Genomic DNA, 27,528 nt, shown 5'->3' on the forward strand with positions numbered 1-27,528 from the left:
CCACTTTTTTCCATTTATATTGAGCTTTATTTGGGAAATGAAATAAAGCATTTATTTAGCGTGGCTCTTTGCCCATACAGTATCACTTCTGATAATATTAAAGGCCAACATAGAATTACACAATTGAACTGGACTTTGGAGGTCATCCAGTCCAATTCCCTGCACAAGCAGGAGAGTTTATATACCATTTCGGACAAGTGGCTGTCCAGTCTCTTCCTAAAAGCCTCCAATGAAGGGGCAACCCCGACACCTGAAGGCAAGCAATTCCAATGGTTGATTGTTCTCACTGTTAGGAAATCTCTACATAGTTCTAGGTTGCTTCTCCGCTTGATTAGTTTCCACCCATTGTTTCCTGACTTGCCTTCTTGTGCTTTGGTAAATAGTTTCTCTCCTCCATCTTTGTCACAGACCCATAGTTCCTACACTGATAATGAAGTCTTCTGGAGGTTTGCTATAGAGTTGCTGTTAGATTTGTGGATCACAAAAGACAATTTGGGAGAGCAGGGCAGAGATCCTATTGTTTATTGAGCAGTAGAAGTCTATGATCAAGAGAAACAGGAATGCCTAGCTGAAATGAACTGTACTTTCAGTAGCAGGGAACAGCAGATTTCCCCTAACCTTTAGGCCAGGGGTCCCCAAACTTTTTACACAGGGGGCCAGTTCATTGTCCCTCGAACTGTTGTAGGGCCGGACTATAAAAAAAAACTATGAACAAATCCCTATGCACACTACCCATACCTTATTTTAAAGTAAAAAACAAAATGGGAACATACTATTTAGAGGGGGGGGGAGAGAAATCTGAAATTTATATATATTTATGTTTTGTTTTTAATTTTCTTTTGCTAACATCTGATTGGCTATAAAAGATTTTCTTGGTTTATAGAAAAACGTATAAAGAAAGAAGGAAGCACTTTGGCATAATGATTAATAAATTAGAAATATAATTAGTGTTGTACTTTTTGAAGGAACATTAAGGAAAGAATTTAATTAAAAGAAAAGTATGTACCTGTGCTCCTGTCAATCACCCCCGGGCCGGATAAATGGCCTTAGTGGGCCGCATGCGGTCCACAGGCCATCGTTTGGGGACTGCTGCTTTAGGCCATCGCTGCTGTGAGAGAGGATTGAAGTAGAGTCACTAGCAGGGTAAGTCAGATTCATGTCGAGTAGTTTGACTATTGTTATCTGGTTCCCACAGGATTCTTGGCTCTCACGTCCATGTTTACTTTCGTGGTTCTTGTCATCACTATTGTGATCTGCCTTTGTCATGTCTGCTTTGGACACTTCAAATACCTCAGTGCTCACAATTATAAGGTAACCTTCTAAAATGTATTCAGGGGAAAGATTTGGGATCAAGGAAGGTGTGTGAAATGCAACCTTTGTGTGCAGTTTTTTATTGCTTAATTGCATGTTTCTTTTCATGGTCTGCTTTATTAGTCTCCCAGAGTTATTTGCTTAAGATATAAATGTCCTAAATAAAGGAGAGAAGTATTTCTTGTATACTCTCTACCTTGTTCTTTCACTGAAGCGAAGGGGAGGGGAGGAATGTAAGCTTTCAGTTTTCTGCTTTTGCCATCTTTATGCCCAGTTGGAAAATTACTGGACGTCCTAGCTCTGTGGTTTATACACTTGCTAGAAAAAGAGAAAGACTTGCCATTTTCAATGGGAAATTAAAGAGTCTCGTCGTGTGCAGTCTAGAACAGAGGTCCCCAACCGCCGGTCCGCGGACCGGGACCGGGCCGTTGGGGCTTTTCAGCCGGTCCGCGGCGCCAGGGCCCCCTCGGCCTTTCCGCACCACCAGCGGCGCTCCCCCCGCCAGCCAGCCAAGCCCCGCGCCCGCCGGAACCGGCTCCTCGCTCTCCCCCCGCCGCCCGCCGCGTTTGCAGGAGGTGGGGAGGGTTGGGCGGCCCGCCAAGGCCAGGAGGGACGCCGCTGCCCCCCCCCTCTCTCCGCCCGCCGCTGCGCCTCCTTGACGCCGAGAGGAAATGCCGGCAAAGGCTTTCCTCAGCGGAGGCCGGCGAAGGTGATATTGAATGTCGGGGGAGAACGGGCGGCTGCACGCGCTCCCTATCTCCCTGCTAGCCCACTCGGAATATTCAAAATAAGAAAAACCTTTGCCGGCGAAGGCTTTTCTTATTTTGAATATTCCGAGTGGGCTAGCAGGGGGATAGGGAGCGTGTGCAGCCGCCCGTTCTCCCCCGACATTCAATATCACCTTCGCCGGCCCCGCCTCTCCTGCAAACCCCCTTGCTGAGAGCCCGGGGCGAAAGTGCTCTCGCAAAGGTGAGGCGGGCAGGGCGTGCGCGCGTCGTCGCTGAGAAGAACGGAGAGAGAACGAGAGTGAGTGAGAGCAACAGACAGCAAGATAGAGAGAAAGTGAGAAAGAGAGAGTGAGAAAGGGGGGAGAGAAAGAGATAGCAAGAGAGAGAACGAGAGAAAGAGCGTGAGAAAGAAAACAAGAAAGAGTGAGAGAGAGAGAAAGCAAAGGAGACAGAAAGAAAACAAGAGAGAGAAAGTGAGAAGAAGAGAGAGAAAGAGGGGGAGAGAGAGAGAAAGAGAGAGGGGGGAGAGAAAGAGAGGGAGAGGGAGAAAGAGAGAGGGAGAGGGGGAGAGATAGCAAGAGAGGGAGAGAGGGAAAGGGGGAGAGAGGGAAAGGGGGAGAGAGGGGGGAGAGAAAGAGAGAGGGAGAGAGGAGATAAAGGAAGAGGAGAGAGAGAAAGGAAGAGAAAGAAAGAAAGAGGGATAGAAAGAGAGAGAGAGTGAGAGATGCTCAGTGAGCCTTTCTTTGAAGTTGCCTTTCTTTCTTTCTCTTTCTTGCTTTCTTTCTTGCTCTTTTTTCTTTCTCTCTTTTACCTTCCCTTCCTCTATTTCTTCTTTTCTTTCTCCTTCCTACCTTCTTCCCTTACTCTCCCCTTCCTCTGTTCCTGTCCCTTCCCCCTTTCTTTCTTTCTTTCTTTCTTTCTTTCCTTCCTTTCCTCCCTCCATTTCTTGCTTTCCTTTTCCTTCCTCCCTTCTTTCCTCCCTCATTCCCTTCTTTCACTCCTTCCTCTCTTACTCTCCCCTTTCACACCTTTCCTTGCTTCCTTTCACCCTTCTTTTGTTCCTGTCCCTTCCCTCTTTCCTTCCTTCCTTCCCACCCTCCGTCCATTCATTCACCCATTCCTCTCTTGATCGCCCCTTTTACGGCGCCGCTGACAGCTAGCTCCCCCCCCCCCACCGGGCCATGGAAAACTGGTCTAGCTTAAAGCCGGTCCCTGGTGCAAAAAAGGTTGGGGACCTCTGGTCTAGAAGATGCATTTCTGAGGCTTCTTACAGGGCAGGAAAGAAAAGCAATGATGGGTTAGCTGTGCATGTGAAGATTGAACAATCCATGTAGATCAGGGGTAGGGAGTGTTGCCTCTTCTATGACTTGTGGACTTCAACTCCCAGAATTCCTGAGCAAATCATGCTAGCTCAGGAATTCTGGGAGTTGAAGTCCACAAGTCATAGAAGAGCCAACATTCCCTACCCCTGCTGTAGAGTAATTGTACTGGCATATGAACCTCCTACAGCAGGGTGAACCTATAGCATGGGTGGCACAGGTGGCACACGGAGCCATATCTGCAGGCACGTGAGCTGTTGCCCTAGCTCAACTCCAACGTTCATGTGTGTGCCAGCCAGCTGATTTTTGGCTCACACAGAGGCTCTGGGAGGCGTTTTTGGCTTCCAGAGAGCCTTTGGGGAATGGGGGAGAGCATTTGTACCCTCCCCTGACTCCCAGGGAAGCCTTTGGAGCCTGGGGAGGAAGAAACATGACCCTCCTGGGCCCACCAGAAGTTGGGAAACAGGCCTTTTCTGGCCACCAGAGGGCCTTTGGGGGGCGGCAGAAGCTGTTTTTGCCCTCCCCAGGCATTGAATTATAGGTTTGGGCACTTGTGCATGTGCGAAGGCGTGCTCACACTCATTTGGCATCCAAGGAAAAAAGGTTCGCCATCACTATCTGTTCTGTCTGGGTGCCCCCAGACTTCAACACCAACTGGAAAAAACAGCCAGACATGCTGGTACAAACAAAGGCACTTTATAGTTTGAAAAATAAACACAGAGAAAAACCTGTTCTTCTCAACAGGCAGGCTATGAGACTTCCCAGCAGAATCCTGACGGCCAGACAATACAGCAGACCTCTTGCTGGCACACCCACCACTGTAGAGAATAAGACCCACACCTTTTCCCCACCAAGGTTTCAGTATTCAAAGTCACAAACCAGAATTCCAAGACGCCAAAGATCACAGCCAGGTCCCAGGACTCCCAAAGATAATACTCCACAAGCCAGGAAGGGTGGGTCTGCCTTTTCAGCCTTTCCAGAGAGCACCACACCCAAACCCAGCTGTTGCCTCTTTAGTGCTGAAAGTACCTGGCTAATTGTCCCCTTCGTTGTGTTGCTCTTCTCTGCCGGAGATCGATGATTGCTTGTGCATTTTCATCTAAGGAATCCAGGCTGCTTGCTGGGGAGAGCTCCCCCTCGGGGGACTCTGGCTGTCCTCCCTCTCCCTCAGCCTGAGATTCCTCCTCCCCATCTGCCTGAACCTCCTGTTCCTCATCCTCCCCCTCTGAGCAGGAAGCCGGCAGAGGATCAGCCGTTCCCTGAGGGGCCTCAGACGGAATCACAACAACTATCCTACAGGGTTCTTTCATTATGGGAGACCTGCAAGAAGAAATTAGAAAGAACAAATGCTAAACAGTCTATCAGAGTAGATGGCGGGAGAAGTGGTAGAAAGAAAAATTTCTATTTATTATTTCAATGTACAGTGGTAGCTCTACTTACGAACTTAATTCGTTCCATGACCAGGTTCTTAAGTAGAAAAGTTTGTAAGAAGAAGCAATTTTTTCCATAGGAATCAGTGTAAAAGCAAATAATGCGTGCGATTGGAGAAACCACAGGGAGGGTGGAGGCCCTGTTTCCTCCCAGGAGATTCCTAGAGAGGCCCCATGAGGCTTCCCCCTGCATTTCCGGTGCTGTTTTCTCCCAGGAGATTCCTAGAGAGGCCCCACAGGGGCTTCTCCCTAGCTTTTCCAGCCCTGTTTCCTCCCAGGAGATTCCTAGAGAGGCCCCATGAGACTTCTCCCTGCATTTTCCGGTGTTGTTTTCTCCCAGGAGATTCCTAGAGAGGCCCCACGGAGGCTTCTCCCTGCTTTTTCTGGTTACAGTTTCGGAAGCTTGGGTTTGTAATTGGAAAATGGTTCTTGAGAAGAGGCAAAAAAATCTTGAACACCCAGTTCTTTTCTAGAAAAATTCGTAAGTAGAGTTGTTCGTAGGTAGAGGTACCACTGTATACAGACATCCATCTTGCACTCTGTACAATGAATATAGTTTGGGTTTTTTTAAGAAAAAAAAAGCAACATGTGAAAAAAACAATCACAATCATAACATTCTGACATGTCAACTCAACTCAATCTGCAGACTGCAGTCTTGAGGGATGAGAACTGGGTTAGCCGTTGTCTCATGGCACACTTGTCTTCTTTCAGATTGACCACACAGAGGCCGATGCTGTGGACGGAAGAGAGAACGGGCGGCCTGCTGCCAGTCAACCTCCGGCCCCCAAATCAGCTGTGAGTCTCCAGCTCCTCCGCTTGCCTTCTGCCTCGCCAGATGTTCTGTGCCCTCTCATGTCTGACTTTGAGGAGGAGGGAGAGGCGTTTGCAGAGTACCTTTCTGCCTTCCCCCTGGTTGGCTACACACAGGCAGCGTCAAAGGAACGTGGGCAGGAAACAGACTTTGTTACTGACCCGGTCTGAAATGATGGACCCGCAAACCTCAGTTTTTGCCCCCTTCCCCCTTTCCCAGTGCCGTTCGTTCACTTCGGGGCCTTTGTCTCTCAGCTGCACAGTGAAAGTAGACTGGTCAGTGTGCCCCCCACCCAACTTTCTCTTTTGCTTTGTGGCTCCTACACATTGGCATGTGCTCTTAAGTGCTGCAGAAAGAGTGGAGGCCATCCTTTCCCACTGCAAAGTGGCTCTTAAGTGGAATGAGGACATGGAGTCATTAGAGGGTTTATGGTCTGCCCCTTCCCTGTGCCACAGATGCCTGAATCATCCGGAACAAAAACTGTGGGGATGTGAAGGGTGGCAGTCATGCCATGGAGAGTCCTCTAATGTGGCTCCCAAAAAGTTCGGGGGGGGAAATAACCTCCCAACGTAGTAGTTCTATTTTATGTCACTCGAAATGGAGAGGTTGTGGTTGGGAAAATAGGGAGGAGATTACTGTAGCTGTGAGCATTTCCATCATCATCCATTTTTTCCATAGTATTTGTTTTTTGTAAAATCCTTTCAAATCTTCCATGCTGATCCAGAACCCCGGGGGCACTCTAGTAAATATACAGAACTTGTCGGTTTCCCAGTTCTAAAACTGAAGGAAAAACAGCTTGCGTCACCTTTTAACTTGAAAAGTGTCCGGTTAGACCTATTACTGCTATAGGACAGGCCTACTTCTCTTTCTTTGTTGTTGCCTGTTGAGAACTGGAGGCCTGAAGTTTCATTGATAAGGAACTAGGAGATGTTTTTTGCATTGGTTGCCAATTGGTTTCCAGACACAATTCAAAGTGTTGGTAATGACCTACAAAGCCCTACATGGCATCGGACCAGATTACTTACGGGACCGCCTTCTGCCGTATAAATCCCAGTGGCCAGTTAGGTCCCACAGAGTTGGTCTTCTCCAGAGCCCGTCAACCAGACAATGTCACTTGGCGGAGCCTAGAGGAAGAGCCTTCTCTGTGGGGGCCCCGGCCCTCTGGAATCAGCTCCCCCCAGAGATTCACACTGCCCCCACCCTCCTCGCCTTTCGCAAGAGTCTCAAGACTCACTTATGCCACCAGGCTTGGGACAATTAGATCTAAACGCCCTGGCCAATAAATGTGATTTATGGCTGTGATTGAATTGTTTGATTGATTTTAATATACTGGGGTTTTAGTTTATGTAGTTTTTTTAATTAATTAGATTTGTTTTGTACTCACTGTTTTTTTACTGTATCCTGTGAGCTGCTCCAAGTCTTCGGAGAGTGGCGACATACAAATCTAATTATTAATACTACTACTACTATTATTAATAATAATAATAATAATTTATTGGACTTGTATGCCGCCCCTCTCTGAAGGCTCGGGGCGGCTCACAACAACAATGGAACAATACAGATGCAAATCTAATAATTAAAAACTGTAACTAAAACCCGTTACCTTAAAAACAATCGATACTACACAATCATAACCACGCATAACTTTCAATGGTCAGAGGGGGGGATACGCTAGTTACCCCATGCCCGGTGACATAGATAGGTCTTAAGGCTCTTGCGGAAGGCGAGGAGGGGGGGGGCAGTTCAAATCTCCGGAGGGAGCTGATTCCAGAGGGCTGGGGCCGCCACAGAGGAGGCTCTTCTCCTAGGCCCCGCCAGACGATAATAATGTTGCAGAAGCAGATAAAACCATTGCGAATGAAGCCAGATTTGAATGGCTGCCCAATATCAAAATGTGGAGACGTTCCTGCTTTTAATGAAGGTTCCTTTTTGAATAAGTAGAGGCACCGGAAATACTTCCTATTTTTCCCCCCCACTGATTTGCTTAAAAGAAGGACCAGAAGCAAAAGGCCTTGATACAAAAGCCACAAGACAGGATAATTTTGGACAAGCAGTGGGGTTGTCGTGCAGCTATTCCTTACTATTGGCTGTCTCCCAAGAGTATTTGTGACCCTCCAGGTGTTAATTAAACTACACCTACCAGCATCCTTTCTATTTTGCAGTGCTGGCCTGGGTGGGGTGAGGTGGGTGGCTGATGGGCATTGTAGTTCAATCGTACCTGGAGAGCCACAGATTCCTCAGAAGGAATCATCTCAGAAGTGAGGTCATCCTTAATGAGAAGCAGGGGTGAAAGGCTCCCATTTTGCTTGTGCCTATCGGTCGTAGGAGAGCCATTTCGCAAAGGGAGCACAAGCTTCTGCCTACCTGCCCAGAAGCTGCCATTTGGGTCCTTTATTTATTTTATTTATTTATTGGATTTCTGTGCCGCCCCTCTCCGAAGACTCGAGGTGGCTTACAACATATTATTGTTGTTGTTGTTGTTGTTGTTGTTGTTGTTGTTGTTGTTATTATTATTATTATTATTATTTATTAGATTTGTATGCCGCCCCTCTCCGGAGACTCAGTACAAAACCCAGTAAATTATGATAAAATTAATCCAATTAAATTTAAAATTACATGGCTATTTAAAATCCCTAATTGTGTTAAAAATCAATCACACCCATTCTTACAGCAATCATACAATCATTTGTTGGCCAGGGGCTAAGATGTAGTCGGCCCGAACCTGACGACATAAATGAGTCTTAAGACTCTTACGAAAAGGGGGCAGTGCGAATCTCTGGGGGAAGCTGATTCCAAAGAGCCGGGGCCCCCACAGATAAGGCCCGCCAAATAACATTGTCGATTTGATGGGTCCTGGAGAAGGTCGATTCTATGGGACCTGGTTGGTCACTGGGATTCATGTGGCAGTAATTTACCCTCTGTGCCAGTAATGGGCCATTCCCGGAAAGGTCGTGATCACCGTTCCGGTAGCGAAAATGGCAATGCGCATGTGTCTGTGCATCCTTTGCATGCCCCCACACAAGATTTTGCTTCTGCGCATGTGCAGCAAGAGAAATCTCACACGAGGACACTTGCAAGTGGGAGATTTTTGTGATTTTTGGCCCTTTTTTGCTTCTGCGCATGCGCGGAAGCAAAGAAATCGGTGAAAATTGCCGAAATCTTGCATGTGTGAGTATCCTTGTGGGAGATTTTGCTTTTGCATACATGCGCAGAAGCTGAATCTCACACTGGATGTGGCTCCGCCTGCCGCCAGTAGCAGACTGGTAGTGCCAGCGGCAGGCAGCCCCTCACTGCTGTGTGCATACGCAAAGCTTTCTGCGCATGCACAGAGGGTAAAAGAACCCAAATGGCCGCGTCCGGGTGGGTGGGTGGAGCCTCGCACTCCCTTCGCAACTGGCTCTCCTATGACCAACAGGCACGAGTAAACCAGGAGCATTTAACTCCCCGATGAGAAGTCACATCTGACATTCCAGGCGCAGAACTCCAAACATTGTCTAGCCCAGTGATGGCGAACCTTTTTCTTCTCGGGTGCTGAAAGTGTATTGGTGCATGCTATCACGCTTATGCGAGTGTCCACATACATAATTCTATGCCTGGGGAGGGCAAAAACAGCTTCCCCCACTCCCCGGAGGCCCTCTGGAGGCCGGAAATGGCCTGTTTCCCGACTCTTGGTGGGCCAGTAGGCTCATGTTTTGCCCTCCCCAGGGTCAAAGGCTTCCCCGGAGCCCAGTGAGAGTAAAAATTCCCTCCCCCATCCCCCCGGAGGCTCTCTGGAAGCCCAAAAATGCCCTTCCAGAGCCTCTGTTCGAACCAAAAATAAGCTGGCCAACACACACATGTAGGTTGGAGCTGAGCTAGGGCAACGGCTTGTGTGCCAGCAGATATGGTTCCATGTGCCACCTGTGCCATAGGTTCGCTATCACTGACCTAGTCTTTATAACATAGGCTCTGGAGTCACGTAGTTCTCTCCCCCCCATGCTAAAGAAAATACGTTATGCGGTGTTCTTTTCAATGCCAGCCTGATTGCTCTCAAGCTTCCATCTGCATGGCCCAGCCATCGTAGTTTGCCTCCAGGTTTCCCATACGGGCAGAAAGCTAACGGGTCCTTCCCCTCTCCCCCCCCTTTCTGTCCACTCCACAGAAATACATTGCCCAGGTGCTCCAGGATCCTCCACCAGACGCTGACACGGCCGAGTCCGAAGAACAGGGGTCCCACGACGAGGATCACATCAACCCCAATGGCATTAATGACACAGATTTCCAATCGTGTGAGGACAGCCTGATAGAAAACGAAGTCCACCATTAGGGATTGTGGGGGACGCACGAGGGGGGCAGGGGAGTCCTGAGAGTTGACACGGCTGCTGTGCACTGTATGTATATGTATGTGTGAATGGGCAATGGAAGGAGAGTCTAAGGGGAAGAAGAGCAGCACCAACCATCACCACCTCCCATTCACTTGGCTGTTGCATTATTGCTCATTCCAGGGTGGGGCGAAACCATTTGACTTTCATTCTCTGTCTTTCCTATCATTTCTCCTCCTCCTCCTCTTCCTCCTCCCTCTCCCTCTCCTCCTCCTCCTCACGCCCCACCGAGAGTAGGAGCAGAAAGTCTCTGATAAGCTACCCGCCGTTCCCACTTTCTGAAGTCCTACAAGCCCAAGATGGAGTCAAAAGGAATGAACTTTGCCACTGCAGGGTGTCAAGGAGAGGAACTGAAGCAAGGACATCGGAAGATTCTCATGGCAAGGATCTACTCTGGCAGAGAGGACATGATCCTGCCCTGGACCGCTACCCTTTTCTAGAACTCTAGAGTCTCGGACACTAATAATGAATTAGGTTCCAATGAGGACTGAGCTTTAATCAAGGTACCGAATTTCTAAGCTAAGTTTATGGGTGGCTTTGAACCTGGCAGGAACCAGTGGTTTCCAGCCAAGCGGAGCCGTTTTTAATTGTGTATACATTTCCTACTGGCTTGTGCATCGGCAAGCGTCTCATCTCAAGAGGGCCAAGATGCAACCCTAGGATAAGCTTGGTCTTGGTCACTTGTTCCCTCCAAGGCTGGCCGTAAACAAGCTCATCGAGAGGATTGAATGGAAGAGGCCACGAATGCCACCGTGAACACAGCCCAATGAAGGCCACAATTGGAGGATGCTGTCTAACAGCAGGTATCAATGATCAATGCTAGCCACCCCTGTAGCTCCCGGTGGGAGGGAGGGGAGAATCCCTGTTTCAGGGTGAGAAAGGGGGCAGAGGATTCTCCAGGAGAGGCCTCGGCAGGAGAAGCCGCCCCTCCAGTTATCTCTTCCCACCGCTTCTCCCCGAATGTGGAACATGGCACAGTGATTTGGGTTCTGCAGCAACTTTGCACATATGTTTTACCTTCAAAAATTCGACTAAAACCCTGCTCTCTCGTCCTAATTTCCCTAAAGAGAAGGGTTGGTTTTTTTCTAAATTTGTACCCGGAAAACGTTTCCACTGAATCCCCAAAATTTGTAAGGTTTCCCAGCTCATCCATTTGCACCTCGGACCCCTGCATGAGGTTGCCTGTGTATTCCATGAAGAGGCAGCTCAGCTGCTTGACTGACCCCCACAGCCTTGCATGGAACTCTAAGGACTCGAGGGTTGCCATCTCTTGACCTGCTTCCCGGGTGGAGAATTCAGCTACTGGGCTTTTTCCTTCAAAAAAACCCCCAATCTTTCTGAGAGCACCTTAAATAAATCTGTTTAGAATAGAGAGGAGGCAAAGAGAGATTGGAATTTGCAGGTAGAGACCCTGCTTTTTCAGATGGATTATATGGGGAGGCCCAAAAGCTATTGATTTCCTCTTTCACCTCTGGCATATTGGCTAAGGTCAACCAACTCTCTTGAGCTGAATCCCTTTTCTGAATGAAACCTAGGCAGAAGGATGTCCTTTGCTGCTAAGCTCTCTCAATGTTTTACTTTCTGTCCTCTGCCTGCCAAAATCAGTACCACTGTGCCCTAGAGGCAGAGGCCTTATCCACCTTTTTTAAAATGGAGGTGAGTTTTAAATTAACTCACTTTGATCTTTCAGGCAGAGTGGGGTTGAAGCTTTTTAGGGAGGTGAGATGGCCAGGTGAGGAACAAGAATATAGAAACTTGCCACTTGGTAAATCAGGGTACCCAAGGGTCAGAACTGAAGATTGGGCTGAGTCAAAACTTGTGTAAGCTACCCACGGTCAAGAATCCAACCGAGAGGCCCGTTGAGTTGGAGAAAGAGCTGGACTTCCCGTTTCCCTTAAAGGAGGAGAGATGAAAGTTTGAGGAACCCCTATTTCAACCCTTGGAAGCTGGACCATGGCTTGGGGTGGGGTTTCTTCTCTGGAGCTTTCCTAGATGTTGGTAGGGAGGGGTAGAAGAGCATGAGCACCTCTCCTCCTTCCCCCTATTGTCATGGCCACTTTGTGCTGGAGTCACACATGGGGGTTTTATTTTTAAGTGTTTGTTCCCGGATGTTTCTTCAATGCTGTCTAGAAATAGTATGTGTTCCATGCCAGAGTTTCCTGTCCTGGTCCCTTGGCACCATATATTCCTAAAAAGCCCAGTCACCAAGGCTGTGTCATCTGCATCGGCCCCACAGCTTTCCATCTGGGAACACGGAGAGAAGGCCTGACGTCTGTGTGTATATATACAGCTGCAGTGCGAGGCTGGCTTCTGCTCTTGGGGAATCAGGTGCAGATCATTGGTGAACCTGCGGGGAGCTCTGTTCTAACTGGCACTTTGTCTGTGTAGAGATGTGTATAAATACTCTGTACATATTTGTGTAAAAAAAGGAGAAAAAAGAGGAACTTATCAGATTTCCATGATTGTGTCTTTGTGTGTGTGTGTGCCTATATATACATATACTACCTAAAAAACGGGTTGGAGGGAAAACACAATATTGACCATTGTTTGAAAAGCAGCAGGTAACAAACATTAGGATGTATAAGGGTTGTTTTATTTTATTTATATGTCATCCATCTCCAGGGATGGGCTCCTAAGGCTACGGTCAGATTTGCAGAACCGGTAGAAAAAAATTGATTTTTTTTCTTTCTTTTTTTTCCATTCTGGGCTCTGGGTAAGTTTTTCCGATCTCAGTAAATGAGGTTGAATGTATATAATTTTGGAAGAGCTGTGCGTGCGTGTGTGTATACACACATACAGTTTATATAGTAAATAATGTATATTTTTGTGTGCCTGTGTGTAATATGTATGTACACATATGGCATATATACATAGAATTAAATAGTATATTTGGATGTTCAGCAATAGTAAATAGATAGGGAAACTGTATCTCTTTGACGTGAGTGCCGTCAAGTTGGCCACCTTTAAGCCAATCACATGACCTTTAAGCCACCTTGTCACATCATCATCAAGCCACTCCCACCTGGTCACATGGCCACCAAGCCACACCCATAAAATAAGCCACACCCACAGTATGGTAGTAAAAAAGTTTGCAGCCCTTCACTGCCTGTCCCTCTCTGGAAAGTGGACAGCGTTTAATTTAATGAGGGAGAAGCACTTTTTATATTAGCAGACCACTGAGAATTGCATTTCCCTCCATACTGCCACCATAATACTGATTCAACACTGAAAAGAAGAATCCCACTATGAGGTGGATTTATCATCATCAAACTCTCTCTAATGCCATGCTAAACATTTTCTGAATGCTTTTTTGCAAACGTTTTCATACAATTGGGGAGTGAAGAAACTGCTAGCAGTGCAATTCCTAGGGGGAAAAAAGAATGCCAGTATCATTCTCAAAAATTAAATGCACTCAAACTAAATCACATTTTATATTTTGCCCCTCTAGATCAGTGTTTTTCAACCAGTGTGCCGTGGCACACTAGTGTGCCGCGAGACATGGTCAGGTGTGCCGCGAAGCTCAGAGAAAGAAAACGAGAGAGAAAAAGAAAGAAAGAAAGAGAAAGCAAGCAAGAGAGAAAAAGAACAAGAGAGAAAGCAAGCAAGAGAGAGAAAGAAAGAGAGAAAGAGAACAAGAAAGAAAGCAAGAGAGAGAGCAAGAGAAAGAAAGAGAGAGAGAGAGAGAGGGAAGGTGGGAGAGAGAAAGACATAGAGGGAGGGAGGGAGGGAGAGAGAAAGAGAGCAAAAAAGAGGAAAGAAGGAAGAGAGAAAGAAAGAGGGATGGAGAGAGAAAAAAAGAGGAAGGGAGAGAAAGAGGGAGAGAGAAATAGAGCGAAAGGGAGGAAGAGAGAGAATTTTTTTTGTCCAATATTTTTTAGCCCCCCCCCCCTCAATGTGCCCCATGGTTTTGTAAATGTAAAAAATGTGCCGCGCCTCAAAAAAGGTTGAAAATCACTGCTCTAGATAATACATCCTTAGCTATCTTTTCCACATTTTAAAATACAAAGGCGGGGCGGGGGGGGAAATCCTTGACAAAAAAATATCATTTTTATAGCATGATGGGCATGGAAGAAAAATGATTTGCTAATGCAACGTAAATACAGAATATGTTTTTCCAAGCTTGGCTTCGAGGTTGTAGCTGCTTTCTTCAAAATGCTCAGCATCAGAGATGTATTGGGGAAAAGAAAGGCATCTGTCTAAAGTCCATATCCCCAAACATTTGCCCTTCCGACAGCAACTGAAAGCTAATGTAGATCTCTTATGACTTGACAGCTATGTAAATCCCAGCTTGGGACAAAACCAACCACAGGCAAAGTAGGGTCTTGACTTGAAAGTACGGCTAAGGGAGCCAAGTCTTTTATGGGCTAAAAAGCCCTGGATGTCTGCCAGCTACTGTATGAACACAACACTCTCTTGATGCTTTAGCCTTGCTGTCTGTTGCTATCTAATCTTGCTGCCAACTGGATCTGAACGAGATGGCAGTGAATTGAATTCATCTTTACTGGAAGCAAAAACATTGAAAAGGAGGCTCTCGGGATGAAAAGACGGCTGCACCGGGTAGGTGGGAGATTGTACGCAGCCCCCATTCTAAGATAAACGCAAAGCAAGATTAAGGAGCAAAAATCTACATTCAATTTTCCCATATAAACTCAGGTGCAAAACAGGGTGGGGTCATTTTGTTTGTCTTTGTAAAATTTCACTCTTTGCAACAAGACAGGCGGTGAAGAATTGCTTCCTCTTCGTCCCCAAGTCCCAATGTTTTTTTCTCCATGTATTCTGATTTGCGGAGAGGCCATCAAGGAGAGCTGCCTCCACCTTTCTTTGCTGAAGCCCTGGTGAGAACCAAGGTTGGAGCAAGTGATATCTGGCTATAAATAGCCTTTAAGGCATTCTCACTTCTTTTCACAATCCTTATGCTCTTGTGAGTATACATAAATACATTCAGTCTTCAAGCTCTGTATATATTCAATGAGCCAAGATGGCACAGTGGTTAGAGTGTAGCACTGCAGGCTACTTCAGCAAACTGCTAGCTGTAGTTCAGCAGTTCAAATCTCATCACCGGCTCAAGGCTGACTCAGCCTTCCATCCTTCCGAGGTGGGTAGAATGAGGGCAATATATGCTGACTCTGTAAACTGCTTAGAGAAGGCCATAAAAGCAGTATGAAGTGGCATATAAGTCTAAATTCTAATTGTATTATTCACCTTTGTTTTCATCTTATGCAACCCACAAGGGTCATCATGCTGAAGTCCAGCATTTTGAAGCCTTCCTCGGAATAATAACCCTGCCAATTGTCTCCCGTTAACAATACAATCCTGGTACATTTCCTGGTTATCTATTGAACAGTCAATTTAGTTAGACTCACTTGTAGATAACTAACTATAGGAAATAAAGTTTAAAATTAATCAGCCTGCATCAGGAGTAAGCTAATAGAGAATTACAGGCTATGTTTTCCCATTGTAACTTAAATATTTCTAACAATAGGATTTTTAAATTCTAGGGATTCTGGAGAACTGAATAAATTATCTCTTAAATATAATAGACACCAATTTAAATGACTTTAGAACAAATACATGTAACATTAGGCTTTCTCTAGCTATTATGATAGTTGATGACTAGTAAGGTAGTCATAACCAAGGTAAGAAAAAGATCCTAAATCAAAATTCATTTCTGCTGAAAACATGAACATGGAATTCTTTAGTAGACTTGGAGTTCTTTAATAGACTCCCATGCAAGTATTAACCTAATCAAATGCTGCTTAGCATTTTTTGAGGTCAACCAGAATTAGCTTAGTACTGCCAGAAACATGGGTTGGTATCTCCTTGCTCCACCCAAGGGACAAGCAATATATATAGACAACAGAGGGAGACAGCTGTTGCCCTATATTCATTGTGATAAGCTTGCTACTGTTAGCCATAAGGGGACACAAAATGTTAGCTAGAATTAGAAGTACCAGACCCAGGCTGCCAAACTCAGGATTAATGGTGCCAATATTTAAATTTTCTCCACCTCTTTGCTGCCATCCGGTGACCATCAGGAGTCTTCAGAGAGGGGTGGCATACAAGTCTGATTAATAATAATAATAATAATAATAATAATAATAATAATAATAATAATAATAATGTCATTGTTGTTGTTATTATTATTATTATTTAGTCCAAGCATAATATCCCTAATTTAGATGGGACATTACCTGCTCTTAGCAGATACTTCTGGAGATTATTCCTTACGTTGGGCATCAATTTAGAACACGGGTCCCCAAACTTGGCAACTTTAAAAGTTGTTAACTCAGTATAGTTAACTCAAATAACTATGCTGGCTAGAGAATTCTGGGAGTTGAAATCCACAAATCTTAAAAGTTGCCAAGTTTGAAGACCTCTGGTTTAGAAGCAATACTAAATACAAAAGCATCACATTAAAGGTTTGTTTGTCTGCACATCCTTTGGAGATGCTTATGCTGAACTTGGAATGGATATTTTTCTGGTATGTGTTTCCAAGGTCCAAATTTAAATACATCCCCAACTACGTAAAATCTGTCATTTAGTCATGTTCAAAGTATACTGCTCAATAACGGGAACGCTCAAAGAACACATCCTAGATCTGAATTCATATATGTATTGCCTGATAATTCAAATATACTGCTCAAAAAAATAAAGGGAACGCTCAAATAACACATCCTAGATCTGAATGAATGAAATATTCTTATAGAATAGAATAGAATTTTATTAGCCAAGTGTGATTGGACACACAAGGAATTTGTCTTGGTGCATATGCTCTCAGCGCACATAAAAGAAAAAGATACATTTGTCAAGAATCATGTGGTACAACACTTAATGATTATCATAGGGGTCAAATAAGCAATGAAAAAACAATATTAATAAAAATCTTAGGATACAAGCAACAAGTTATCGAATACTTTGTTCTGTACAAAGTTGAATGTACACAACAGCATGTGAAATTGACTGTCAATCAGTGTTGCTTCCTATGTGGACAGTTTGATTTCACAGAAGTTTGATTTACTTGGAGTTATATTGTGGTGTTTAAGTGTTCCCTTTAATTTTTTTTGAGCAGTGTATATTGAGTTGAGAATGCAAATGCGGGTAACCAGGGGCCCATTCGTGCCGACGGAGGGAGCCCGAGAGTTACAAGCTGGCGTGGTTGAGCGTCGTTACTACACTCGCGGCCGTGATTTGGACCGTTCCTTTATTGACCGAAGCAGAACTTGCCGAGTGGCTCAATTTTTCAATCATTCTTCTTCGATCGCCGTCTGAAGCGACACTAAACGTGGCGGGAAATGCTGCAATTCGCCTGAAACGTAAAATTCCGTCACCGCTTGGAGTTCAACGAAGTTCTGGCGGAAAAGACACCCCTCACCAGGTCTTCAAACTTGGCCACTTTAAGACTTGTGGACTTCAACTCCCAGAATTCTGCTGGCTGGAGAATTCTAGGAGTTGAAGTTCACAAGTCTTAAAGTTGCCAAGTTTGAAGACCTCTGCCCCTCACTGTGATCTACTACTTGAAAGTATCTCAGTACCGTCCGGCATTATTAGAAAGAAAACAAAGGCGCAAATCTTGTTCCGGAGCTCTATAAACTTTGCCCACCCCGTTTTCTCTGGGTGTGGCAAGCGGCCCGCCGGACTGTCGCAGTCGACATAGCTGAAGCCTGACTCAAAAGCGCGGCCGAGATTTCCCGAGAAGGCCCCGGGGTTCCTCCCTAGCGCAGAAGACGCTGAAAGGCGCCGGAAATTGCCTCCCATTCGGGGCTGCGCTTGGCTGGATGGCCCCGTCGCCGCTTCCTTGGACTCGCGAAAGAGCGGGAAATCGCCAAATACGGTGACGCGTATCTCCCGCGCGCAAAGCCTTTGGTTGAATTTAAATCCACTCGAGCCGCTTTTTTAATAGCTTTCCCCAAACTCTGTGACAGAACCACCATCAAGCTAAGAGTTATGGGGTGCTGAGTTAATTACTACAACTCATTATGTCATATTATCCCGCTGTCCTTTTCATGACCATGAGATATTTTCCGCTCCGCCCAACCCAGCAAAAAAAATAAAAATCTACAAATATCCTGCGATGGAATTCATAGCTGGAGTCATAGTTACTCAGCCCAGTGTTCTGTATGTACAGGGGATACTTAAAAAAACCAAAACCTGTGAGATGCAAACAGCTACACTAGCAGTTAAGAAAAAAGACAGTAATCGTTACACCACGAAAAAATAACTTCATAGATTGGTGATGACTGAAATAAACGTAAAAAGAAAGAAAAATGGGGGAAACTAGTTTAAAAAGTTATATGCTAGCCATGGAATAGAATAGAATGGAAGAATAGGATAGGATAGAATAGAATAGAATATTGGCCAAGTGTGATTGGACCCACAAGGAATTTGTCTTTGGTGCATATTCTCTCAGTGTACATGAAAGCAAATACACATTTTGTCAAGAATCATGAGGTACAACACTTAATGATTGTCACAGGGATCAAATAAGCAATCAGGAATCTTATTTTAAAATCTTAAGGATAAAAGCAACAAGTTAGAATCATACAATTGTAAGTGGGATGAGATGGGTGATAGGAATGAGAAAAAACTACTAGTAATAGTAGTGCAGTTAATGTTAATATAGAATTTATTTTCACATATCCTTAAGCTACTGTCCTCAATATGATCTACTGTAGATCATATTGAAAAATATTGCTTCATTTTCATGCACTAGGATATATTTACAAAAGCAGGTGATAGTATTCATGAGGTATCAAAGAGAATGTCTTTCAGTTCACACAAGATTGTTCCTCTTTATTAAGTGTCCGAAGATTATGTGGCTACAAAGCCCTTTCTCCAATTTCACATGAAACAATAAAATTGCGATGTTTGGGAAATCTTTGCTCATTTGCATTGGGTTGTCCGCAGTATGTAAGCCAAGTATTGTCCCTGAACTTTATTTTCAAAGGAAACTTGTAATATTTTTAGATATGCATTGTTGCTGTTAAAAGTCTTTTGGCTCCAACTATGAAGGTTTTTAAGAAGAGATTGGACAACCATTTTTCTGAATGGTTCAAGCAATAGGGTTTCCTCCCTGAGCAGAAGGTTGGACTAGAAGACCTATCAGTGGTTTTCAACCTTTCTAATGCTGTGACCCTTTAAGATAGTTTATTATTTATTTATTTATTTATTATTTAGATTTGTATGCCGCCCCTCTCCGCAGACTCGGGGCAGCTCACAACAAAGTTCCTCATGTTGTGGTGACCCCCAACCATAAGTCTAGTGCCAATTATCCAATAGAGCTTTAAGCTGATTGGCAGGAAGGTCAGAGGGACACTCCCACTGAAAACGCCTGATTGGACGGATTGTAAAAATATGTTCCAAGGTGCCAGAATAGAAGCTTTAGTTCCTAACACCATGGCAAATTTGTCTTTTTCTAGGGTCTTAGGCAACCCCTGCGAAATAGAAACAGAAGACTGACCGCAGAAAAAGACCTCATGATCCATCGAGTCTGCCCTTATACTATTTTCTGTATTTTATCTTAGGATGGATATATGTTTATCCCAGGCATGTTTAAATTCAGTTACTGTAGATTTACCAACCACGTCTGCTGGAAGTTTGTTCCAAGGATCTACTACTCTTTCAGTGAAATAATATTTCCTCACGTTGCTTTTGATCTTTCCCCCAATTAACTTCAGATTGTGTCCCCTTGTTCTTGTGTTCACTTTCCTATTAAAAACACTTCCCTCCTGGACCTTATTTAACCCTTTAACATATTTAAATGTTTCGATCATGTCCCCCCTTTTCCTTCTGTCCTCCAGACTATACAGATTGAGTTCATTAAGTCTTTCCTGATACGTTTTATGCTTAAGACCTTCCACCATTCTTGTAGCCCGTCTTTGGATCCGTTCAATTTTGTCAATATCTTTTTGTAGGTCATTCGACCCCCAAAGAGTTGAGAACCTTATAATGTCCCTTCCAACTCTATTAAGAAAATATATTCATACAGCATATTCACATGTGCAGTAATGATGATTTGTTTGTTGATCCAGATTTAAGGAGTAATGCAGAGCACAAAATCCAGCTGGGCAGATAGACAGCCCACCAACCTTCATCCAGCCAAGTCTCAGGAGTACATGCCAAGTCTGTCAACTCATCTATAATTAAATCATGAACAATATTAATGCATGGGCTTTTATGGTTTTTCTATAGTCTCCATATCACATTCATATGGGTGCTGTTTTGTGATACTGCCAGGGGGTTGTAGCTTAATTAGAAACAGTATGATTTTGAAGCACATAGATCCGAAAATAAGTGCCTGCCATGTCTGCTTTGTTAATTTTTTAATATAAGTACTGAATCTATCTTTTATACCCTGTTTCCCCGATAGTAAGACACCCCCGATTGTAAGACGTATCGGGGGTTTCAGGGGGGGTCAGCTAATATAAGCCGTACCCCGAAAGTAAGACATATGTCTTACTTTCGGGGAAACACGGGGGTATTGCCGGGGGGGAGCCCGGTGACATCGCTTCCAATCTCCCCGCGCGCCCCTCGCCTTCGCCTCGCCGCGGCGCCACCGCCTCTTCCCCGGCTTGGCAAAGCGAAGGACGGCGCTGGTCCGAAGCGAGCCGAGCGGGCGGCGGCTTGCAGCGAAGGCGCTCATCCCAGCAACCGAGTCCTGCCGAGGCTCGGCTGCAAGCAGCCAGCGAGGCCAACCAGCTCCGAGGCGAGCGGCCGGAGCTGTGCCCTCCTTCGCCCGCCTCCTTTCCGGCAGGCAGGTGGGGCTGCCCAACTGCGCAGAGCGGCTCCTCCCCTCCAGACACACACTTCCCCGACACGCGTCTGCGGCTCCACGCGTGCACGCCGCTTGGAGCCCTGAGGTTGAACTTGGAAAAGGGCTCACGAGGCTCCTGTCCCGCGGATGCCCTTCTGGACTCTGGGGAGATGCCTTCGGGAACGCGACCCTTTCAATTTTTTTCCAATGTAAGACATACCCTGAAAGTAAGACGTAGTGGGGCTTACTTTCGGGGAAACACGGTAGTAGTTTAAGCTTTGGGTAAGCTTAAACTACTAGGGAGGTAGAATTTCCAGTCCAACCTCACTCAACGACATTCCTCGGGGTTTATTTTTTCTAACCCATGTATAACTAAGCAGCTCTTCTTCTCACCCTTGGATACGTAAAATTATCATCCACAGACAGACCAGCTCTGCAGGCAACAGCCTCCATATCAGATAAAGCAGACTTCCTTTATATGTATTTTTTTCAATCCAATGGAAGATACACATATGGACATTTGGTACATACCATAGCAACAACACATAATTTGCAAATTTTCCTGAGGGGAGAACAATAGAAAATCAAGGGGATTAGCATAGTCCTCCCAAAAGCAAGTTAAAAGGTAAAGTTTTCTTTAAATCAAGCTAATCTGGAGAATTTATGAAGGCGATTTAGTATAGAAGCAGATGTACTACTTTTACATTTTTCTAGGTTTCTTTTTAACTAACCAATTTAGGCGTAGCCCTAGCATTCATTATCTCCCATGCAAATACTTGTGTTTGCTTATTCTTTTTTTATTAGTTTCAGTCCAGACAAAATGTTATTATTGTTATTATTGTTATTAATTGGATTTGTATGCCGCCCCTCTCCGAGAATTGGGGCGGCTCAGTCAGTGTTGCATTTGCTTATGTTAATAAGCAGAAACAAGGACAACAACTAAAATTTATGTTTCAATAAGAGCCAAAATAGATAGAAAAGAATAGAAAACTTGAGACTCTGCTCTAGGTCACATTGGATCATATTCATATACTTTACATTTCTGGAGCAGTATCCTATATCAAAGGAAACTGATATAGGAGTCCTTGACCCAGAATGGAAGATTGGTGTATAAAATGAAGTTGTAGAAATTATGAAACTGAGCTTGATCGAGGAAAACATGACAAATACTTTTTGGAAAGACTGGAAACTGGAAACTTTATATAGATATTTTGTTAAAAAGAAGAAAAAGATTGAACACGTGATTTTCAGATTTGGGCATTAAAAAAGGTTAGTATTAATACTGACTTCTTTTATTATTGTGTTATATTGTGTTTTATATTGTTGTAAGCCGCCCTTAGTCTTACGGGATTGGGCGGCATAGTAGTCAAATTAAGAAAATAAAAATAAATAAAATAAATTAAAGAGGAAGGAGGAATATAAAATGGTAGCTATTTGATAGAAAGGCCCAGAAATGTGTGTGCAAGCAAACAAGGAAGCATTTGGCTAGAAGGGAGTTGGCTGTCTGTTTGTCTTCCTTTGAATAACAGTGGTACACCTGCCTGCAAGGAATATATTGGACCAGATGCAGTTCCACCCTATTTCCCTGAATGAGAGCTGGCACTGCACAACCCGACCCTCCTTTTTTGGAATTCCGGGAACACTCCCCACCACTATTGTTGATATCCGCAAAATGATTTCTCACTATTCTGAAGCAGAAAACACACAGCGCTAAAGCAGACTTGCCATACTTTAAAAAATAAACAAAGACATCCCCTGGGAGGTGGGGGTGGAGAAAGGAATTTATGGGGCAGGGTAATAAAATCCAAACTTTGTCCATTGTCCCTCCATGTCCAGATCTTTACCGATCTCACCCATAACCCTTCGGGGCCCCTGGAAATGTTAACCAACCCTTGGAGAGAAAAATAAAATAAAATTTAAAATGATCTGTCTCCCTCAGAGAGAAGCTCTGATGATTTGGGCAGGGTAACAGAATAGCAGAGCTGGAAAGGACCTTATAAGTCATCTAGTCCAACCTCTTCTCCTTAAGCAGGAGTCCCTACACCAGGGGTTCCCAAACTTGGCAACTTTAAGACTTGTGGACTTCAATTCCCAGAATTGGCTGGCTGGAGAATTCTGGGAGTTGAAATCCACAAGTCTTAAAGTTGCCATGTTTGAAGACCTCCACCCTACACCATTTCTGACAAATGACCGTCCAATATCCTCTTGAAAGTCTCCAGTGTTAGAGCTCTCACAACGTCCGCAGGCAAGCTATTCCACTGGTTGATCACTCTCATTGTCGGAAAGTTTCTCCTTATTTCCAGGTTGAATCTCTCCTTGGTCAGCTTCCATCCATTGTTCCTTATCTGGCCTTCTGGTGCCTTGGAAAACAGTCTGCCCCTCTCCTCTCTGTGGCAGCCACTCAAGTGTGCAGAGAAGAGCAACAGATATGATTAGGGGCTGGAGGCTAAAACATATGAAGAATGGATGCAGGAACTGGCCATGTCTAATTTAATGAAAAGAGAGACATAATAGCAGTGTTCCAATATCTCAGGGGTGTCCACAAAGAAGAAGGAGTCAACCTATTCTCCAAAGCACCTGAGGGTAGAACAAAGAGCAATGGGTGGAAACGAATCAAGGAGAGAAGCAACTTGGAACTAAGGAGAAAATTCCTGACAGTTAGAACAATTGATAGGTGGAAAAGCTTGCCTTCAGAAATTGTGAATGCTCCAACACTGCAAGTTTTTAAGATGATGTTTGATAACCATCTGTCTGAATTATTGTAGGGTCTCCTGGCCAAGCAGGGGGTTGGACTAGAAGGCCTCCAAGGTCCCTTCCAACTCTGTTGTTGTTTTTGTTGTTATTATTATCATTATCATCATTGTTGTTATCATCCTCATCATTATCATTATTATTATTATTGGAACACTGTTATCATGTCTCCCCTGGTCCATCTCTTGCCAGACTGTCCATGCCCAATTCCTACAACCTATCTTCGTACGTTATAGTCTCCAGTCCCCCAATCATCTTGGTTTCTCTCCTCCCCACTTTTAGAAAATGCAGGAAAAAGTCGAGGAATTAAGCCCGTGACTTTAAAAAAAAAATACCCGCGGTCAAATCAACGCAGAAAGTTCGGAGAATTTGCAGCGTCGTTTCATCGCCCCCCCCCCTTCCATATTTCTATTACCTAAAAAACGAATGCGGGCCAAGATCAATCAGTAGGTACCCGTTTACAGGTTGGTATTTATTTATTAGAGTCGGAAGGGACCTACCCCCGGCTCAAGCAGGAGTGCCTACCCTACAACATTTCGGATAAATGCCAGTCCAATCTCCCTTGAAAAGTCTCAAGCGTTAGAGGGCTCACAATCTCCGCAGGCAAGCCGTCCCACTGGTTGTACAGTATAGTGAAAGGAGGAGGAGGAGCTGCGGCGTCTCGTCTTCCTCCCGTCCGACGTAAAATTTTGCCTCAGAGAGCCTGCACTCCGCGTGGACTCTGGTAACCCGTCACGGCGCCTTTAAATCCCCCGCCCCCCCCTCAGCCGGAGCTCCGCTGGACCCGCCCGCACATATTTCAGCCAGCTAAACCCCACCTTCGTAGGCCGGAACTTGGGAAGAGCAGCTGCTGCTGCGCTTTAAATTCGGAGGCGATGCGCTGGGCGTAGTAGGGAGGGGTTGCCAGAAGCAGAGTTGTGGGCCTTGCGGAAGCCGGTGGGTAAGTATCGCTTCCAGCGTGCGACCCTTCTGCGCACGATCCGATGGTGGCTCGGTTTCATTCGGGGGCGTGTAGCCGGGGAGGGGGCCGCAGTTCCCGAGTCCGGCGCTTTCTCTGCTCCGCTCTTTCTTCCTTTTTTGCTGCAAGGCCTTGAGGACACCGGCTGTGCCAAGTGCCCTTCCCCGAGTGAGCGGGAAAAGCTTCCGCTTTTTTCTCCAGGACTGGCCCGCAGAACGATCTCGGTAGCCCCCCTCCCCACATGGGGAACAGCTGGGCGGAGTTGGTCGCTCCATCGATTGTCATCCTACAACTGGGCGACCGAGATTGCGGGCGCGCCCTAAAATTAAAGACCCTGAATCTGGACAGTGAACTGAGCCGCCCTGAGTCCTGTAGGAGTGGGCAGCATATAAATCTAGAGAAAGAGAGAGATGATAGATAGGTAGGTAGGTAGGTAGGTAGGTAGGTAGGTTAGGTAGGTAGGTAGGTAGAGACTGACTGACTGACAGACAGACAGACAGACAGATAGATTAGATATAGATAGATAGATGATAGAAAGACAGACAGACTAGAGAGAGAGAGAGAGATAAGATTAGATATAGATAGATAGATGATAGACAGACAGACAGACAGATAGATTAGATAGATTAGAGATAGATAGATAGATAGATAGATAGATAGATAGATAGATAGATAGATAGATAGATAGATAATGCACCTCCCGTAGATTGGTCCTGTAGGGAAAGGTGCTCCTGGGGTGTTTTATGTAGGAATGACAATGAGTTTTCCACTAGGGTTATTATCTGTGACTCTTAGTCTGTGTAGCTGGAAGCAGACTTGAGCGGTTGCCAAATGAGCAAGTAACACTCCTGGAAGGCCTAACCAGGAATAAGCAGGAGGAGTTAGTTGCCTTGAGATTTCCATCCAAGGCAGAAAGCTTTTGTTAAAGTTTATATATGTACTGTATGGTTTTTTTATGTATGTATGTATGTATGTATGTATGTATGTATGTGTAAGCAGGAGGAGTTAGTTGCCTTGAGTTTTCCAAGACAGAAAGCTTTTCTTAAAGTTTATTTTTATGTATGTATGTATGTACGTGTGTATGTATGTACATTGGAAGGGACCTTGTAGGTCATCTAGTCCAACCCCCCCATCAAGTGGGGGTCCCTACATTATTTTGGACAAATGGCAGTCCAATCTCCTCTTGAAAGTCTCAAGTGTTGGAGCGCTCACAACCTCTGCAGGCAAGCAGTTCCACTGGTTGATCGTTCTCAGCATCAAAAAGTTCCTCCTTATTTCCAGGTTGAATCTCTCCTTGGTCAGCTTCCATCTGTTATTCTTCATCTGGCCTTCTGGTGCCTTGGAAAACAGCCTGACCCCTTTCTCTTGGTAGTTGTCCCTGTGATATTGGAACATTGTTGTCACGTCTCCCTTGGTCCTTCTCTTTGCTAGACTAGCCATGCCCAGTTCCTGCAACCTCTCTTCCTATGTTTTAGTTTCCACTCCCCTTATCATCTTGGTTGTGGGTGCCAAGAGGGAAACCTTTTCTTAAAGTTACGTCAGTCCCAACCAATGCCACCCTTAGTTTGAAATTTGCTTCAGAGTCAGCCGGCTCAGTTGAGCTATGCGGCAGTGTTTCTTCCCTGCTCTTCTCTCTCTGCAGTGATTGTGTGATGGAAACTTGGGTCAGCAGTGCAAGAGGACAGGAGGTCAGCTTGGGACCTCCACCTGATTGTACGTGATGATTTTTTGAGGGGGATTCTTTTGAAAGGTCTCGGAGGGAAAACATCTTTTCACGATGCTCCTCAAAATCTTCCTCTTCTTGTACTGATGGTTTGATGTTGCCATTTCCAAATTGGCTGCTTCTGTATATGCTGAGCCTGCAAACTGCAAATTCTTGGCCACAATGGTGCAAGCCTAGCTCGTCCAGGGGGTGAGGGAAAATGCTTTTGCATAAAAAGCCTGTTTGATTTGTTTTCTTAATTTATTGGGACACCTTTTATTCCCTGCATTCATTTGTGTGGATACAAAAGAATTTAGGATCTGTTCATGTTATTTATACTGATTCCTCTCCTGTAGATAGATGGGTGTTTTGTTCTTTGTTGGTAGGGAAGGTTCATGCTAGCAACTGTGCAAAATGACATTTTAAGCATTTTCCTCTTACTATCACTTCTGGTTCCCCACTCTTTCAAAGGATCCTTTCGGTTTTGCACAAAATGCCAAGAAAGAGCAAAAAATGGTGCTCTAAAACTCTCCTGCTCTAGACTTTGCAGTAACCAATATTCTCTCCTCCGCAGTCCATAGCAGAACAAAATCAATATTTATCTGCTGTGTTTTTTTACAATGGATGGTTTTAATGTTTTTATGTTACAAGCCACCCAGAGTCATTGGATGGGAGATAAGCGGCAAATAAATTTCATAAATACATTTTTATAGTGGCACACAGAGAACACCTGTCTATTTCTTAATGTTTTGCAGCTTAGTCCATTTGCAAAAATGTTTCTGCAATTTCTGTATTCGGTAACAAAAAAAACTCTGGAAAGGTATGGCACCAAAAAGTTATAATAATATATACTCTGCTAAACAAATAATTCCTTCAGCACTGTCAAACTATTTACTAAGTCCTGCACTACTATTACTACTAGTTTTTTCTCATCATTCCTATCACCCATTTCCTCCCACTTATGACTATGACTGTAACTTGTTGCTTGTATTCTTAAGATTTTTATTAATATTGATTATTTCTTCATTGCTTATTTGTCCCCTATGACGATCATTAAGTGTTGTACCTCATGATTCTTGACAAATGCATCTTTTCTTTTATGTACACTGAAAGCATATGCACCAAAGACAAAGAGGCACAGCAGATAGAGCGCTGTACTGCAGGCCACTGAAGCTGACTGTAGATCTGCAGGTCAGCGGTTCAAATCTCACCACCCGCTCAAGGTTGACTCAGCCTTCCATCCTTCCGAGGTGGGTAAAATGAGGACCTGGATTGTGGGGGCAATACGCTGGCTGCTATTGCTAACAAACATGTTGTAAGCCGCTCTGAGTCTAAGGAGAAAGGCGGCATAAAAATCAAACAAATAAATAATAATAAATAAATTCCTTTTGTGTCCAGTCACACTTG

The 27,528-nt window shown here is 44.8% G+C and overlaps 2 protein-coding genes across 5 annotated transcripts in view; both read left to right on the forward strand.

Annotated features, from left to right (window-relative positions):
• Positions 1-12,417, forward strand: part of TMEM63B (transmembrane protein 63B) — a 139,370-nt gene extending 126,953 nt beyond the window's left edge. For 2 of the 3 annotated variants that reach the window (XM_070734212.1, XM_070734215.1), the window contains 3 exons: positions 1,196-1,311; positions 5,500-5,583; positions 9,741-12,417. In XM_070734212.1, the coding sequence (XP_070590313.1) occupies positions 1,196-1,311; positions 5,500-5,583; positions 9,741-9,905 (365 nt within the window). In that variant the 3' untranslated portion in view covers positions 9,906-12,417. The remainder of the gene's footprint in view (positions 1-1,195; positions 1,312-5,499; positions 5,584-9,740) is intronic. The other variant, XM_070734213.1, reaches the window with a different exon arrangement.
• An 11,866-nt stretch (positions 12,418-24,283) lies between these two features.
• CAPN11 (calpain 11) overlaps positions 24,284-27,528 on the forward strand; it is a 65,947-nt gene continuing 62,702 nt past the window's right edge. The window contains exon 1 of one of the 2 annotated variants that reach the window (XM_070734222.1): positions 24,284-24,401. The gene's annotated coding sequence lies outside the window, so the exon portion shown is untranslated. Of the gene's footprint in view, positions 24,402-27,282; positions 27,372-27,528 lie in introns of those variants that run through there. The other variant, XM_070734223.1, reaches the window with a different exon arrangement.

The sequence above is a fragment of the Erythrolamprus reginae genome, chromosome 1, assembly GCF_031021105.1.
Source record: "Erythrolamprus reginae isolate rEryReg1 chromosome 1, rEryReg1.hap1, whole genome shotgun sequence".
Taxonomy (NCBI): Eukaryota; Metazoa; Chordata; class Lepidosauria; order Squamata; family Dipsadidae; genus Erythrolamprus; species Erythrolamprus reginae.